Consider the following 13,338-nt stretch of genomic DNA (forward strand, 5'->3'; position numbering starts at 1 on the left):
GCAATCAAGGTCGGAGGATGACCCGAGTATGCTTCAGGACAAGAAGTCTGAGGCATGCCAATCCCCACTAATGCGCACCATCAAGGTGGTCTTTAGACTGGTGAAGAATCTTCATAAGGCTTACTTCACGAGGACTAACCTGTACAAAATCGGACGAACCACCACTGATCAAGATCTTAGTCACTATATGCAGCATGGGTCATTGCTGCACACATGTTATGTTATGTTATTTTTATTTTGTATAGCGCTCGGATGCCGCAGCCAAGAGGCGTCCCGGCACTTTGGAGAGTTGGGTAACGCAACAACAGAAGGCAGGAGACAAAATCTACACTGTGGAAAAGAGGAAGGTCTTCACTGCCTTCCTAAAAGGGAGCAGGTCAGAGATTGAGCGGAGAGGAGCCGGCAAAGAGTTCCAGAGGGCAGCCGCCAGCACCGAGAACGAACGTCCACCCATTCTAGCTCTTAAAACGCGGTACAATGGCGAGATTCAATCCAGCAGATCGAAGGGTTCTAGCAGGGACATAGTGCAGGATAGTCTGTGAAAGAATAGGAGGGGAGGCAAATTTAAGAATTTTAAAAGTTAGGCAGAGGGCCTTAAACTTAATTCTTTGCTCCATCGGTAACCAATGAAGATCCTGGATGGTTCGACGAGCTGAGACAAACTTCGGAAGGCCGACAAGCATCCTAGCCGCCGCATTTTGGACCCTCTGAAGTCGGGATAGTTCGGCCTGATTTAGACCCAAAAACAGAGAGTTGGCGTAGTCCAATCTGGTAAGAACCAGAGCTTGGACTATAATCTGTCTGGTCTCCGCATCAAACTTAAAAATAGGTCGCAGACACTGCAGAGTACCTAGACATGTGCCAGCCACGCGCTTAGTGTGGGAGGTGAAAGAAAGCTTGTCGTCAAACCACACCCCGAGGTTTCTGACTTCACTTACAGGGGTGGGAACAGGGCCTAGATCAGACGGCCACCATTGATCTCCCCATAACCCACTTTCCCTACCAAAAATAATGACCTCGGTTTTAGAGGCATTAAGTTGAAGTCGATTGTTCGCCATCCAGCCAGCAACAGCTTTTAGTGCTGACTGGAAGGTGGGGGCGTCCATGTTGGAGTCGCCATTAAGTGCCACCGCCAGCTGCGTGTCATCGGCGTATGACACTAAGGAGAGACCGAAACTATGGGCTACCTCCGCCAAAGGCTGAACATATAAATTAAATAAGGTAGGGCTAACAGCCGAACCTTGGGGAACACCCTGAAGTATAGGGCGAGAAGCCGAGACAAAAGGAGGTGTAGACACTTTGAAGCCTCGATCCTTAAGAAAGGAACGAAACCACTCAAGTGCCACCTCTCCAACTCCTGCCTCCATCAGACTGTGTAAAAGAATCTGATGGGACACCGTATCGAAGGCGGCACTGAGATCCAAAAGGATCAGTGCCGCCGTCTGACCCTGATCCAACATCTTCCTGATGTGCTCCACCACAGCCAAAAGAGCAGTTTCGGTGCTATGACCCGCACGGAATCCGTTCTGGGATTTATCCAGTAGATTCGCTTCTTGCAGGTGAGATGATAGAATAAGATTAGCATGCGCTTCTGCTAGTTTGGCTGGCCAAGGAAGAAGGGAGATGGGGTGATAGTGTTCTGGTTTAGTGGGGTCAAGGGCAGGTTTTTTAAGGATAGGGATGACCGTCGCCTGTTTCCAAGCCCTGGGAACACTGCCCGTGCTAAAGGACAAATTGATAAGACCCTGCAAGGCAGGATAACAGCATTCAGCAGATTCTCGAAATTGAGCGGGTCTCATTGGGTCATCCGGAGAGCCGGATTTGACTTTTGTCGTCAAAGCTAAAAACTCATCCAGAGTAGGACTGGGAATAATCAACAATGGTTTGAGAACCAGTGATGTAGACAAATTCTCCCTGATGGGGAGCTGAGAAAATGATCTGTAAATGGCCTCCACTTTTTCTACAAAAAACGAGGCTAAATCCTCGCAGTGTGCCATAGAGGGTTCAATAACAGCACTGTCAGTCCTCTTTCTTGTAAGGTCCTTACACACCCTGAAGATGACCTTAGTCGGGTTTGTACTGTTCTTAATCTCCTGAGAGTAGAAAGCAGCCCTGGCTGCGCATATGGCCCGATGATACACTCTAGTGCAAGCCCTATAGGCCGCCTTGAGGTCAGTATCATGTTTTGCGCCACGCGCGTTCTGCCTTTTTACAGGAGACTTTAAGTATTTTAAGAGAATCATTATACCAAGGGCTAGAAGGACTAGATCTAGTCTTACTCCACTTGGCCGGAATGAGCATATCTAGCGAATGATTTAGCCATTCGCAGAAACTATCATAGCCGCGAGAGACTTCAGTAGGGGGTAGGGGATGGTATTTCATCAAGAGCTGATGGAAATGCTCTAAATTCAGGTTTCTCCAGGGGCGTCTGAAACTGGCTGGGGTGTTATTTCTCGGGAGAGGAATAGTAGTAATGATACGAATTTCAATCAAATGGTGATCAGTCCAGGCCATAGGTCTAGGATGCAGCACTGAGATGTTAGTCACAAGATTCGTCAGAACGGGATCTAGTAAGTGGCCACCTATATGGGTCGGTAGTTGTACCATTTGAATCAATTGCAGCGCTTCAAGATCTGCTAACAAGCTATGGACCGAGTTGGAGAATGGGACATCCATATGCAAGTTAAGATCGCCAATAATCGTAAAATTAGCTGTTTTTAAAACTAGGGAGGAAATCACCTCCGGGAGGCTTTGGCGAAAAGCGCCATCAGGACCAGGGGGCCTATAAATTAGTAGTCCCGTAAAAGTAAAGTGGGGATTCACTGAGATGTTGAAAAGGGCACTCTCACATCCTGCAATGGTGATGGATTTCCATATGCAGGGGTAGCATGATTTTACCGCAACTGCTATACCTCCACCTCTAGCATTGCGAGGGAGGGAGTGCATGGTGTATCCCACGGGGAGAGCTAGATTCGTGACCGCCATAGACTGATCATGCAGCCAGGTTTCCGTGAAAAAAAAAGATATCCGGATCATCAGTTATCAAGGAAAAAACTTCTTGGGAGTGGCAGGACAATGATCTGACATTCAGATGTAAAACTTTAAGGGTAGATTGAGTGGGTAAGTCTGCAACAGTATCTTGTTTGCTGTCGACTGTAGGCCTAAATTGAAAACCCTTAATAGGCAAAGGCAGAGGTAGTTTAAAAGAACAGGTGGGGCACTGATACGGCCCACTGAGGGGATCCAAAGAACCATGATAACAATGTCGTACCTGGTGTCGCAGCAAACACAGGCGCTCAGCAGATATCATCCTGAGTGAGCCGGAGTCCCCTGCCCTAGCCCTGCCTTAGCGCTGACGGGCGCAGACGGGCAGGACTCTGGCGAGACTCAGGCGTAGCGAAGGCGCGACCGCTGCGCTAGACCGCTACGCTCCAAGCGAGAATTAAATAGGCGAGTGGTGGTCAAAAGCGCTAGCGCGCTAACCCCCAACAAGGAAGTTAACAGCCTTCCCAAGATGGCGTCGTCGTCACGTCACCTAGGAACCCCGGAGCCCGAACCCGCTAAGTAGCGGTGCTGGAATTTGTTTTATGTGTGGTGAGGGCCAGGGGGGGGGTCGCTGCAATAGCGGATTAAAATCAGGGGCAAATATAACACAATAACAACCAAAATACACAAAGGGTATTTAAAAAGCAAAGCGCGAGCCACAGCACAGCGCTATTCTAATATTCGCTCTAAGCGCTCTAAACGCGGTGGTTACCTTCTCCATGATGGTCCTGTCCTGGGACCAGGCCCTCTTTGAGGCGGGGTACATAACAGCCCTTCAGGGGTTGTGGGGACTGAAATAGCGGTCACACTGCAACCGGCCCTGCTGGGCACCTGGAGAGAACAGACCCTTACAGATCATCTTTTTTGTAATACAGCGATGATGGTGGCAAACCGAGGCATAGTTGATTTATGAGGATATGAGTATCCGCCGAAAGTGGATTACTGTACTTGCAGTTGCTGAAACCCTAGACCTCCTGGCCCCGCTTAAGCTCAAAAACCAAAGAACCGTCCTTTCCAAATCATGGTTTAATACGGAGCTTAACAATGAAAGACGCTCACTGAGACAGACTGAAAGAACATGGAGACTGCACCCTTCCCCCTTGCACCTAGCTCGCCTCAGACTTGCAAGATCCTCTTACAAAAAACACATCCTTAAACAAAAAGCATCCTTTTTCAGAACACAACTTGACCAAGCCAAAAACAGACCCAGAGAACTGTTCAACATTGTTCGCAATCAAACCTCAGCCGCTCCGCCTGTACTTATGGCCTCGACGACCAGATGCGAAGAAATAGCCCTCTTTTTCTCTGAAAAAATTACAAAAATAGAGCAATCCTTCCTGCCGACTCTGACCCCTACCTCCATACTACACATCCCCCCTACTGCACCTGCTTCCTGCCCACTCCCCCCCCTTTCCCTCCACGACCCTCCATAATACACATCTCACTCCCCCCCCCCTTTCCCTCCACCCTCCAAGATTCTAATCCCCCCCAACACTCACCCTAAAAATAACGCCGCTTGGCATAAATTTCCAGCCAGTCACTGAAAGAGATGTCTTTGACATCATTGCAAAACTTAAACCCTCCCACACTAAAGATCCCCTCCCTTCTAAACTTGTCCAAAACCTCAAACATATCATCACACCTGCCTGGACCTCGATCATTAACACCTCCCTAGCCACCGGCTGTGTCCCCACCTCCCTTCAACTGGGACAAATCACCCCCATTCTTAAAAACCCTACGGCTGACCCTAATGACCTCAACAACCTCCGTCCTATCTCCAACTTGCCCCTCCTCTCGAAAGCCCTTGGAAAATGTGTCCTTTTTCAGCTGGACAGACACATTGAACTTTTTAAACTTACTTGACCCTCTTCAATCTGGCTTCAGGAAAGGCTGCAGCACCGAAACCGCCATGCTTAACATTATAGATGACATTCACCACTCCCTCGACAATGACTAATCTAGCCTACTGATCCTCCTCGATCTCTCCGCAGCGTTCGATACCGTTAACCACTCTGTTCTTCTCAAAGTCCTTAAAGAACGATTCGGCCTTAATGGCATGACTCATAATTGGTTTGTCTCATACCTGCAGCACCGCGCTCAGCAAATTAAAATCCACAATTGCCTTTCGAACCCCTCCCCCATCTCTCTAGGAGTTCCACAAGGATCCATACTATCTCCCTCTCTTTAACCTCTTCATGGAACCTCTCACGCCTCATTCTCAAACAAGCAGGGATTAACTATCACCTCTACGCTGACGATACACAACTCTACCATAAGATAAAAACCCATGCTGACATCCTCCACCTCAACAGCACCCTCATCAAAATTCAAGCCTGGTTCCACTCGAACCATCTCAAACTTAACCCAAAAAAAACTGAAATTATTCTTTTCTCCCCAAAAAACAACCTGCTCCCCATTCAAAAGTGGATCACAGACCTTAACGCCCTCAACTGCTCCCTGTCCCTAGCCACCTCAGTCAAATCCTTGGGCATCTCCCTTGACAAACGCCTAACTCTCAACGTTCACATCAACAACTCTGCCAAAGGAGCCCTCCTTACCCTCCGTAACCTTAAGACAATTAAGCCCTTCATCCCAATTGATGACTTTAAACTGGCAGTCCAATCGCTTGCTCTATCGCGCATTGATTACGGCAATGCCATCCTCACCGGAATTCCCCAAACCCACCTGGCACCTCTTAAATCTGTGCTCAACCTCGCGGCTAGGCTTATCACGGACTGTAAACGATTTGACCACATCTCTCCCGCCCTTAAATCCCTTAAATGGCTCCCCATTGAAGGTAGATCCACATATAAAACCGCCTGCATTACGCACAAAATCCTCCACCAAAACACACCGACCTACCCCTCCAATAAACTGACCAAAGCAGGCTGCACGCGATCACTGAGAAGCTCCAACACCCTCCTACTTACCCCCCCCCCCCTTCAAAAAAAGAATTCCACTCAGTCACGCTCCTTTTCAGGCAATGCCCCACTTATTTGGAATGCCCTCCCTAAAGACCTCCGCTGTAACCAGTCCTACCCCAGTTTCAAAAAAGAACTCAAACTTCTTCTCCTTAATAAATACTGGGGTTTCTAATCCCTCCCTGGTAGCCTCGCCCCTCTGCATCACCCCACCTATCTGCTCTGCATATGACTTGTGACAACCCGCCTGGCCAACTCCCTTTCCTTCTATCTGATCACCTTACCTCCCCTCCTCATGACCGTCAGTTCTGTTGCATTTTTTTTGTATACCTAAGTGAGGCTTCCCGCCAAACTGTGACCGCTATTTTGTATGACTCAGTGTCTAGCAATTGTTTTTACTTTTTTATCTAGATGTCATGTATCCTATGTGGACTTGCTCTTTTTATATTCCGTTGTCTGTGCTTATACACACTGTACCTGTATGGAAACACCTTGTAAAGCGCTCTGATACTCCTGGGTCCAGCCAGCGCTATATAAAACCTCTTAAATAAATCAAATAAATGGAACACAAATATGGACTAGTGTATGAATGCAGAATAATCTGTATACAAGGCAAGAGGATGACCTCAAACTGTAATAAAATATGGGACCATGGGAGAGAACAGACGAAGATTGATAAGTATTCACAGATCTACACTCCCACCATATCATTAACCAAAGAACTGGACAGTAAAAAGGATGAGATCTTGTGTATCTTCACTGAACTTGTATGAGACAAAATACAGGAGACCCCACAAAAGTACTGTATGCAGTTCATGACTGTAAAGGTTCTCACAATTCGATAGTGTAACCCATGTATGCGGCATGATGTTGAACTGGTTTTTCACCTATATTCTAATACTGTAGCGATTCAATTCAAGTCCGAATTTCTTTAGTCTGATACTGACCAGAACAAGGTCTTTGTTTCTTCTTTAACCCCTTGGCTGCGGGGCACATTACCCCGCTGTGCTGGGGGGCGCGTAAAGCGCCCCGGTGCTCATGACGAGGTCAGCTCATCATGAGCTACGGCGCTCCGGTGCTCATGACGAGCTGAGCTGGTCATGGTCACACCCGTTCCCATGGAACGTTCAGCACAGCAGGGGAATCAGCCCAGCGTGCGAGCATTCCACGGAACGGGCGAGGTGAGCACCGGAACGCCGTAGCTTAGCACCCAAGGAGTTAAGTACTAATAAATATATTCAAATAATTTTTAAGGTCCGGGCAAGGAGGTCTACAGCCATAAGGACAGAAAAATTGTTATCTAAAAGACTAGCAGCATGGAGGATTGCCGTTTACAATCGTCCTACTGAAGTCACCGTAAGAGTCCACAAGACATATATAGAGCCATTTATTTCTTTAACCGCACTACTTAAAATTGGTACCAGTAAAGAGCCAAATGGAGAGGATGTTTTTGTATTTCTTAACATGCTAGAGGAACCACTTGGCTACAAGGGTCCGAGACTACACTGATTTTAAGTCTCTGCTGTGAAGTGCCCAATTCCACACTGGCGTAAGATCAGCCACTCCTAGATAAGTGTTGAGAAGATGCCCATATAAACTATTCTACAGCTCGAGACCGATACTGGAGATTTAAATGTCAATCAGCCAAATTACAAGGCTAAAATATGGTCTAACAGACTAGTGTGAAACCAAGTATGGCTGTATTAAGGGACGAAAGAGAAAGATATGATTAAGGAAAAACAAAACAATTTGATTGAACTGAACTACAACACAAAGACACAGGTTCACAGGGGAATAATATCACATGACGAAGAAAGGGGGGCAGGTTGGACGGGCATTTATGGCACTTTGTAGTGTTCATTATCAACCTCAGTTATTACAGTCCATTGAAACCACTTTGCATTTCTTCTACCCAGGCGCAAGAGTACGGTCATACCAGCTTGGCAGTTTTGTCACTACATTAGCTTGACTATTTAGGATGGTCATTTCATTGACAAAAAATGATATCAATAGATACCGCGCACATTTCTTGAAAATGTACTTTGCCATTAAAAAAAAAAAACACCCAAAAACAAAACCACAATCAATTAAGGTTTTAGAATTTGCATGAATAAAGACTAGATTAGTTCAGCAACAAACTATCTTGGAGAAACAGTTCTGTGAAATTGTTATGCAATATTCTACTTCTGGTTTTGTATGAATTGAAAACAGTTTGCTAAAGGGAAAGTAAAAAAACAATAGTGCTTAAGACACTGCAAAATATTTTGCGCCTAGAATTCACAAAATAAAGTGTTGGTAAGCTGTCTTTATAGGTTAAACTTACTTTATCAGCAGTGACTTATTAACAGTCTTCAATTCTGGCTGCATACGTTAAGGAATATTTGTTTTAGCTAGTTTTCACATCTACTGAATTTAAATATGAAACATTTTCACAAACATTTTTTTACCTCTCCTTAATCTTCTTCAATTTCTCAGGATCCCTTGATGATTGGGATTTGCCATTGTCATGACCATCTCCTGGAGTCCTCCCAGAGGTGAAAACATCCACTGTTATCATGACATTATTCGGAGAGGAACTACCAAGTCCAGGGGGGACTGCAAAACTGAATAAGGAATCAGGATAAACGTCGGAGAGACTTACATTCCTCCTTTGTGAAACACTTGCTAAGGAAGTGGCAGTGCTTGTACTAGGCATTTCAGGTACTGGTGATAAAACTGAAGTAGCTCCATTTAAGTGGTGTGTAGGTTCTCCAGAAGGTCCCGCTGCTCTAGCTTCCCTTCTAAAAAGTGTATGCAAATCTGGAGATCCAGTAGAAGCAGCTCTGTTGAGGCACTGTGCTGCTGCTTCTCCTGGATTAACTTCTCTTGATGATGATCTCCCAAAAAGGGGATGTAATCGAGACGTTTCAGAGGTAGACATTCTTGGAGTTTCAGCTCTACCTTCTCTCCTGCGCCTGCAAAACAAAGGTGTGCAGCGGTTTCTAAAAGACGAGGATAGCCAAGAACTTGTGGTCCTGGCTTCAGGCTCTTCTCCTCTGTATCGATCAGTATCTAAATTGGCTCTCTGGTTTTGAGATCCAGTAGGCAAGCACCATCTTCTTCGTCTAAGGAATCCAAATCCCTGAGATGATTCAGACGATCCAACATCTGTAGATGTAGAAGTAGGGTTGGACACTCTAGATTGAGTTGCACTGGATGGTACAGAACCTTGAACTACTGGCTCTGCATATGAATACCCAGAATTAAGTGCTCTTGCATTTAAGGAATCCTGGCTGGATCTTCGTGAAAAAAGGGTGGAAGACATACTAGAAGCTAAACGTGATAATATGTGCCTTGTGGTACGTCTTCCATCTGTGTCTGTAGGAGCTTCAGCAACAGATCTTGTTTGTCGAGAAGGGGATAACCTTCCAGTAGAGCTTAAAGGGAAAGGCGTGCTGCTTGAAGGAAATCCATCATTGTTCATAACATGAGTAAAGCTAGAATGTGCACTCCCCTGCGGAGAGATACCTTCTCTTGGAGCAGACTGCCTACGAAAACTTCGATTTGAGTCTCTTGTAAACAAAGATGATGGGTGTTCAGAAGGCAACTGGTGGTTTGTGGATGAATTTAGCTGCACAGGACCCAACACACTTTGTTTCGGTCTTGCACCCTGGGGATGAGAGCTGGCAACTGGCTCTTGAAGATCTTAAAATAATTTGGAAACAAAAAACAGCAATCATTTTAAACGCAACATATTAGAGGCTTTACTACCAAAATACTAAATCTCTGCAAAGAACATGCATGGATAAAATCAATAGTTTTGACTAATAAGTAATTCAGGACAATCAGCAGTGAAATCATCTGCACATTGAAGTTCCAGCATATGCAGCAATAGAGAAGCTTCATTACACAAAAGTGTTGTGGTACAGGCAGCAGTACTAGAGTGCCTCAGCAACAGGTCAAAATAGACAGCCGGGGTACAAGCTTCCACACACATGACATAACAGCATAGCTAGAAGTAGAAGTTCAATTCCTCATATAGTTTAGAGCCAGCATGATAGCAGCACTGTAAAGTTAAAGCACATGCAGCAGCAGGGCTGGGGGGGGTGTGGTGGGTGTTGGGTGGTGGTTTTTGAGGGCCAGGCCAGCCGAGAATAATCTTTGCCCCCAACTGAGAGGCAGCTGGCGGCACACTTTAGAGGTGCAGGAGTGCAGAAGGTGAATGAGCAATAAAAATCCCTCAAAGTGTTGTTTTTATCTGGTTACATTTGCTGCATGTTCCAAGAAGTTTTAAATGTCAGTATGTTGTCTTACAAATTGGTTCTTTTAACTTAACATGAAAATGTTGTTTACTTTTCTTCCGTTTGAAAGTGAAAGGATTGTCTAAAGTGAACTCTATGTCAATCTGTCTGCAATATAGAAAGAACCACCGGAATTAGGCAGCAGCTGAAGCCTACATTTTGTGGGAGTTTTGACAAATTTTTTAGGCAAGAAAACACAAGTGTTGCCCCTTAATGCTCCACATTCTTTATAGTATCACTTCATTATTTTGTTTTTGTTTACACTTTAGCACGGTCTGGGCAAAGGCTTCACATCATTAGTACCGGTTCCACATCCAAATACAGCTCTGCATAACCAAAAGGAGGCCATTTAACCTTTGAAAAGGACCTTCCTTTGCACTGCGGCACATGTTGCAACATTTCGTACATTTTGATCCGTTTCAGCTAGAAACAAAAAATTATTTTTTTAATTCATAGACTATGCAGCAGATGATGGATTATGTGGCAAATGCAATAAATTCCGAATTATGAAAACGCAGCAGCCGCAGGATCAGTTCCATGACAGCAGACTCAGGATTCCAGTGGCATTATGTACAGGAAGTGCAAAACTAAATACAGTAGGATGTCACTCTTTCTAATTCACAAAAAAAATAATATTCTTGTAAATTAACTGTACACATTTCAACATATGGAAACAGATTTTGGCAGGATCAAAACAAATCTTGGCGATTAAAGTGGTGAATATTGTGTTGCCATTTGTATAGAACGTACTACACCTATATGTGGCACTGAAGTGCTTACCTACATTGGCAGCAAGCTACACCATATAGGGTGGTGTGGGTGTGGTCTTTATTTTGTGATCCAATGTAGGAAGTGTTTATGTTGTGCGTGATGACTACCAAGGTGCGATTATCGTGTTAAGGGTTGCAGCATGTAGCAGTGTGGTGTAGGTGTGAGCAGACGCATGAGCTATCGTTTATGGGTTTTCAGTCACTGGTAGCTTTAAACAGCTCTGCATGCCCCATTTATGGTATTCATGATTGTAGCCTGCTTAGCTGGTTACTGCACTAGATTATGGGGCAGATTTACTTGCATTTCACAACTCAGTAAGGCAACTTACTGCACTGCATTGTGTGAAATGCAGAGAGCAGAAATTCGCCATATTCACAAAGATATGGCGCATTTCTGCTGTTCCCTAGCGCTGGCACACTATGTGCAGCCTTGTGCAAACACAGGCACCTTGGCACCAATGTGCAAGGGTGTCAGTGTAACAAGCATGATTGTTTTTGTGCATAAAGGGGCAACTTCCTGCACAAACATACTTAAGAGGCAAATTCCTCCTATGTGTGCTGCAGAATGCAGCACATAAGTAGAAAGATAATGTTACTTGCCTAGTAAGCATCTGGTCTTGGCATGTAGAGCTGTAGATGTACATGCTTTGCATACTCCTGCCATCTAGTGTTGGGTCCGGATGTTTGCAAGTTGTTTTTCTTCGAAGAAGTCTTTCCAGTCACAAGGTAGGTGACTCCTCCTTTTGCTGATAGTGCACATGGGCATCAACTCCATTGTTAGATTGTTTTCCCGCAGAGGGTGAGAATAGAGTTAGTAATGGTAAAACAGAGATATCCATGTGTATGTATGCAAGTAAGAACAAAAGCAACGGGTATAGGTACCCAGGGAGGTGGGTGGGCACATTTGAAACTACAGCTCTACATGCAAATATCAGCTGCTTACTGGGTAAGTAACATTATCCGTTCGAGGCATGTGAGCTGTAGATCACATACTTTGCATAGACTAATCAGCAGTAACACCCAATAGCGGTAGCTAACCTGTTGCAGTTGTTTGAAAAAGTGTTTTAAGTACTGCCTGGCTTACATTAGCTTGCAGCCTCACTAACATCTACACAAGAATGTTAGGTGAATTCGTGCAGTGTAGACCATGTTGCTGCCTTACAGAGATTAGCTAAGGAAATATTCCCTAAAACAGCCATAGTAGCGCCTATTTTGCAGGTGGCATGCGTCCTAAGGGGTACGGTGCAGATTCTTTTCGCTTTTACATAACATTTTCGAATACATTTGACAATCCATCTTGCAATGCCCGATTTAGAGATGCGATTGCCTTTGTGTGGTGGCAAAAAAGCAAAAACAAGCTGTTTTTGTCTTGCGAAAGTCTTTTATTCTTTCCACATAATATAGTAGAGCTCTTCTAACATCTAATGTGTGTAGAGCTCGTTCTACTACAGAATCAGGTTGAGGAAATAACAGGTAAGTAGACTGCTTGATTGATATGAAAAGCAGAAGCCACTTTAGGTAGAAATTTGGGATTGGTTTCAAGAACTACTTTGTCTCTATGAAGTTGAAATAAGGGTTCTTGTATAGTTAGTGCCTGGAGTTCACCAAATCTCCTTAAGGAAGTGATTGCGATAAGAAAAGCAACCTTCCAAGAGAGGAATTGTAAAGGACACCTCTCAGTAGTTCATTCACCTTTACTGCCTCACCCACTTCACTCAAACTTCATAATGGATTAGTCTCCATGCTCCATTAGCAATTCCCTCATTGTTCTCTGGAGCAGAGAATAAACTTTGGCCTGCATTACTGGGTACAGGAAGAGATCCGCTGAAAGCCATACTAAAAGTCAGATTCTACTTTGAAAGCCTGTGTCCATTCCGACTGATACTCAGTTACTTCAACTTTTTTTGCTCACAAATTTACTTTGCCTTTGGCCCTTATAACTGAAAAAGAAAAGAAAAAAACATGAACATAAAGTCCTGTCACCATGGTATGTGCTAATTTGCATCTGCATGGTGGACAGCTCAGTACTGAAAGACTCAACGGTTTGAAACTCCTGGTCAACCTCTGAATGTAACTGTACATAAAATAAACTAGGCAAGGATTTCCCAACCCTGCCCCCTCCCCGATGGTGCAGAGCAATAGGATCTCCTGCAGGTAAGGTGGGGGTGGGGGGGCAGTTGAGTGACACGGTTGGCACCTCCAGAGAGCCAGTTTAGCCCTGCACCAGCCAGTAACATGCCACAGGCAAACTATGTAACACCCCCATTGAAGTTAGGGATAACCCCTTTGAGATTACCCGGACGCAAAAAGTACACTTGCACA

At 45.0% G+C, this 13,338-nt stretch overlaps 1 protein-coding gene across 2 annotated transcripts in view; it reads right to left on the reverse strand.

Moving 5' to 3' along the window:
• The window catches only part of MARCHF7 (membrane associated ring-CH-type finger 7), a 263,235-nt gene that overhangs the window by 138,852 nt on the left and 111,045 nt on the right, over window positions 1–13,338 (reverse strand). For both annotated transcript variants that reach the window (XM_078681680.1, XM_078681681.1), the window contains exon 6: window positions 8,414–9,650. In XM_078681680.1, the coding sequence (XP_078537806.1) occupies window positions 8,414–9,650 (1,237 nt within the window). The remainder of the gene's footprint in view (window positions 1–8,413; window positions 9,651–13,338) is intronic.

This window comes from Lissotriton helveticus, chromosome 3_1, assembly GCF_964261635.1.
Source record: "Lissotriton helveticus chromosome 3_1, aLisHel1.1, whole genome shotgun sequence".
Lineage (NCBI taxonomy): Eukaryota > Metazoa > Chordata > Amphibia > Caudata > Salamandridae > Lissotriton > Lissotriton helveticus.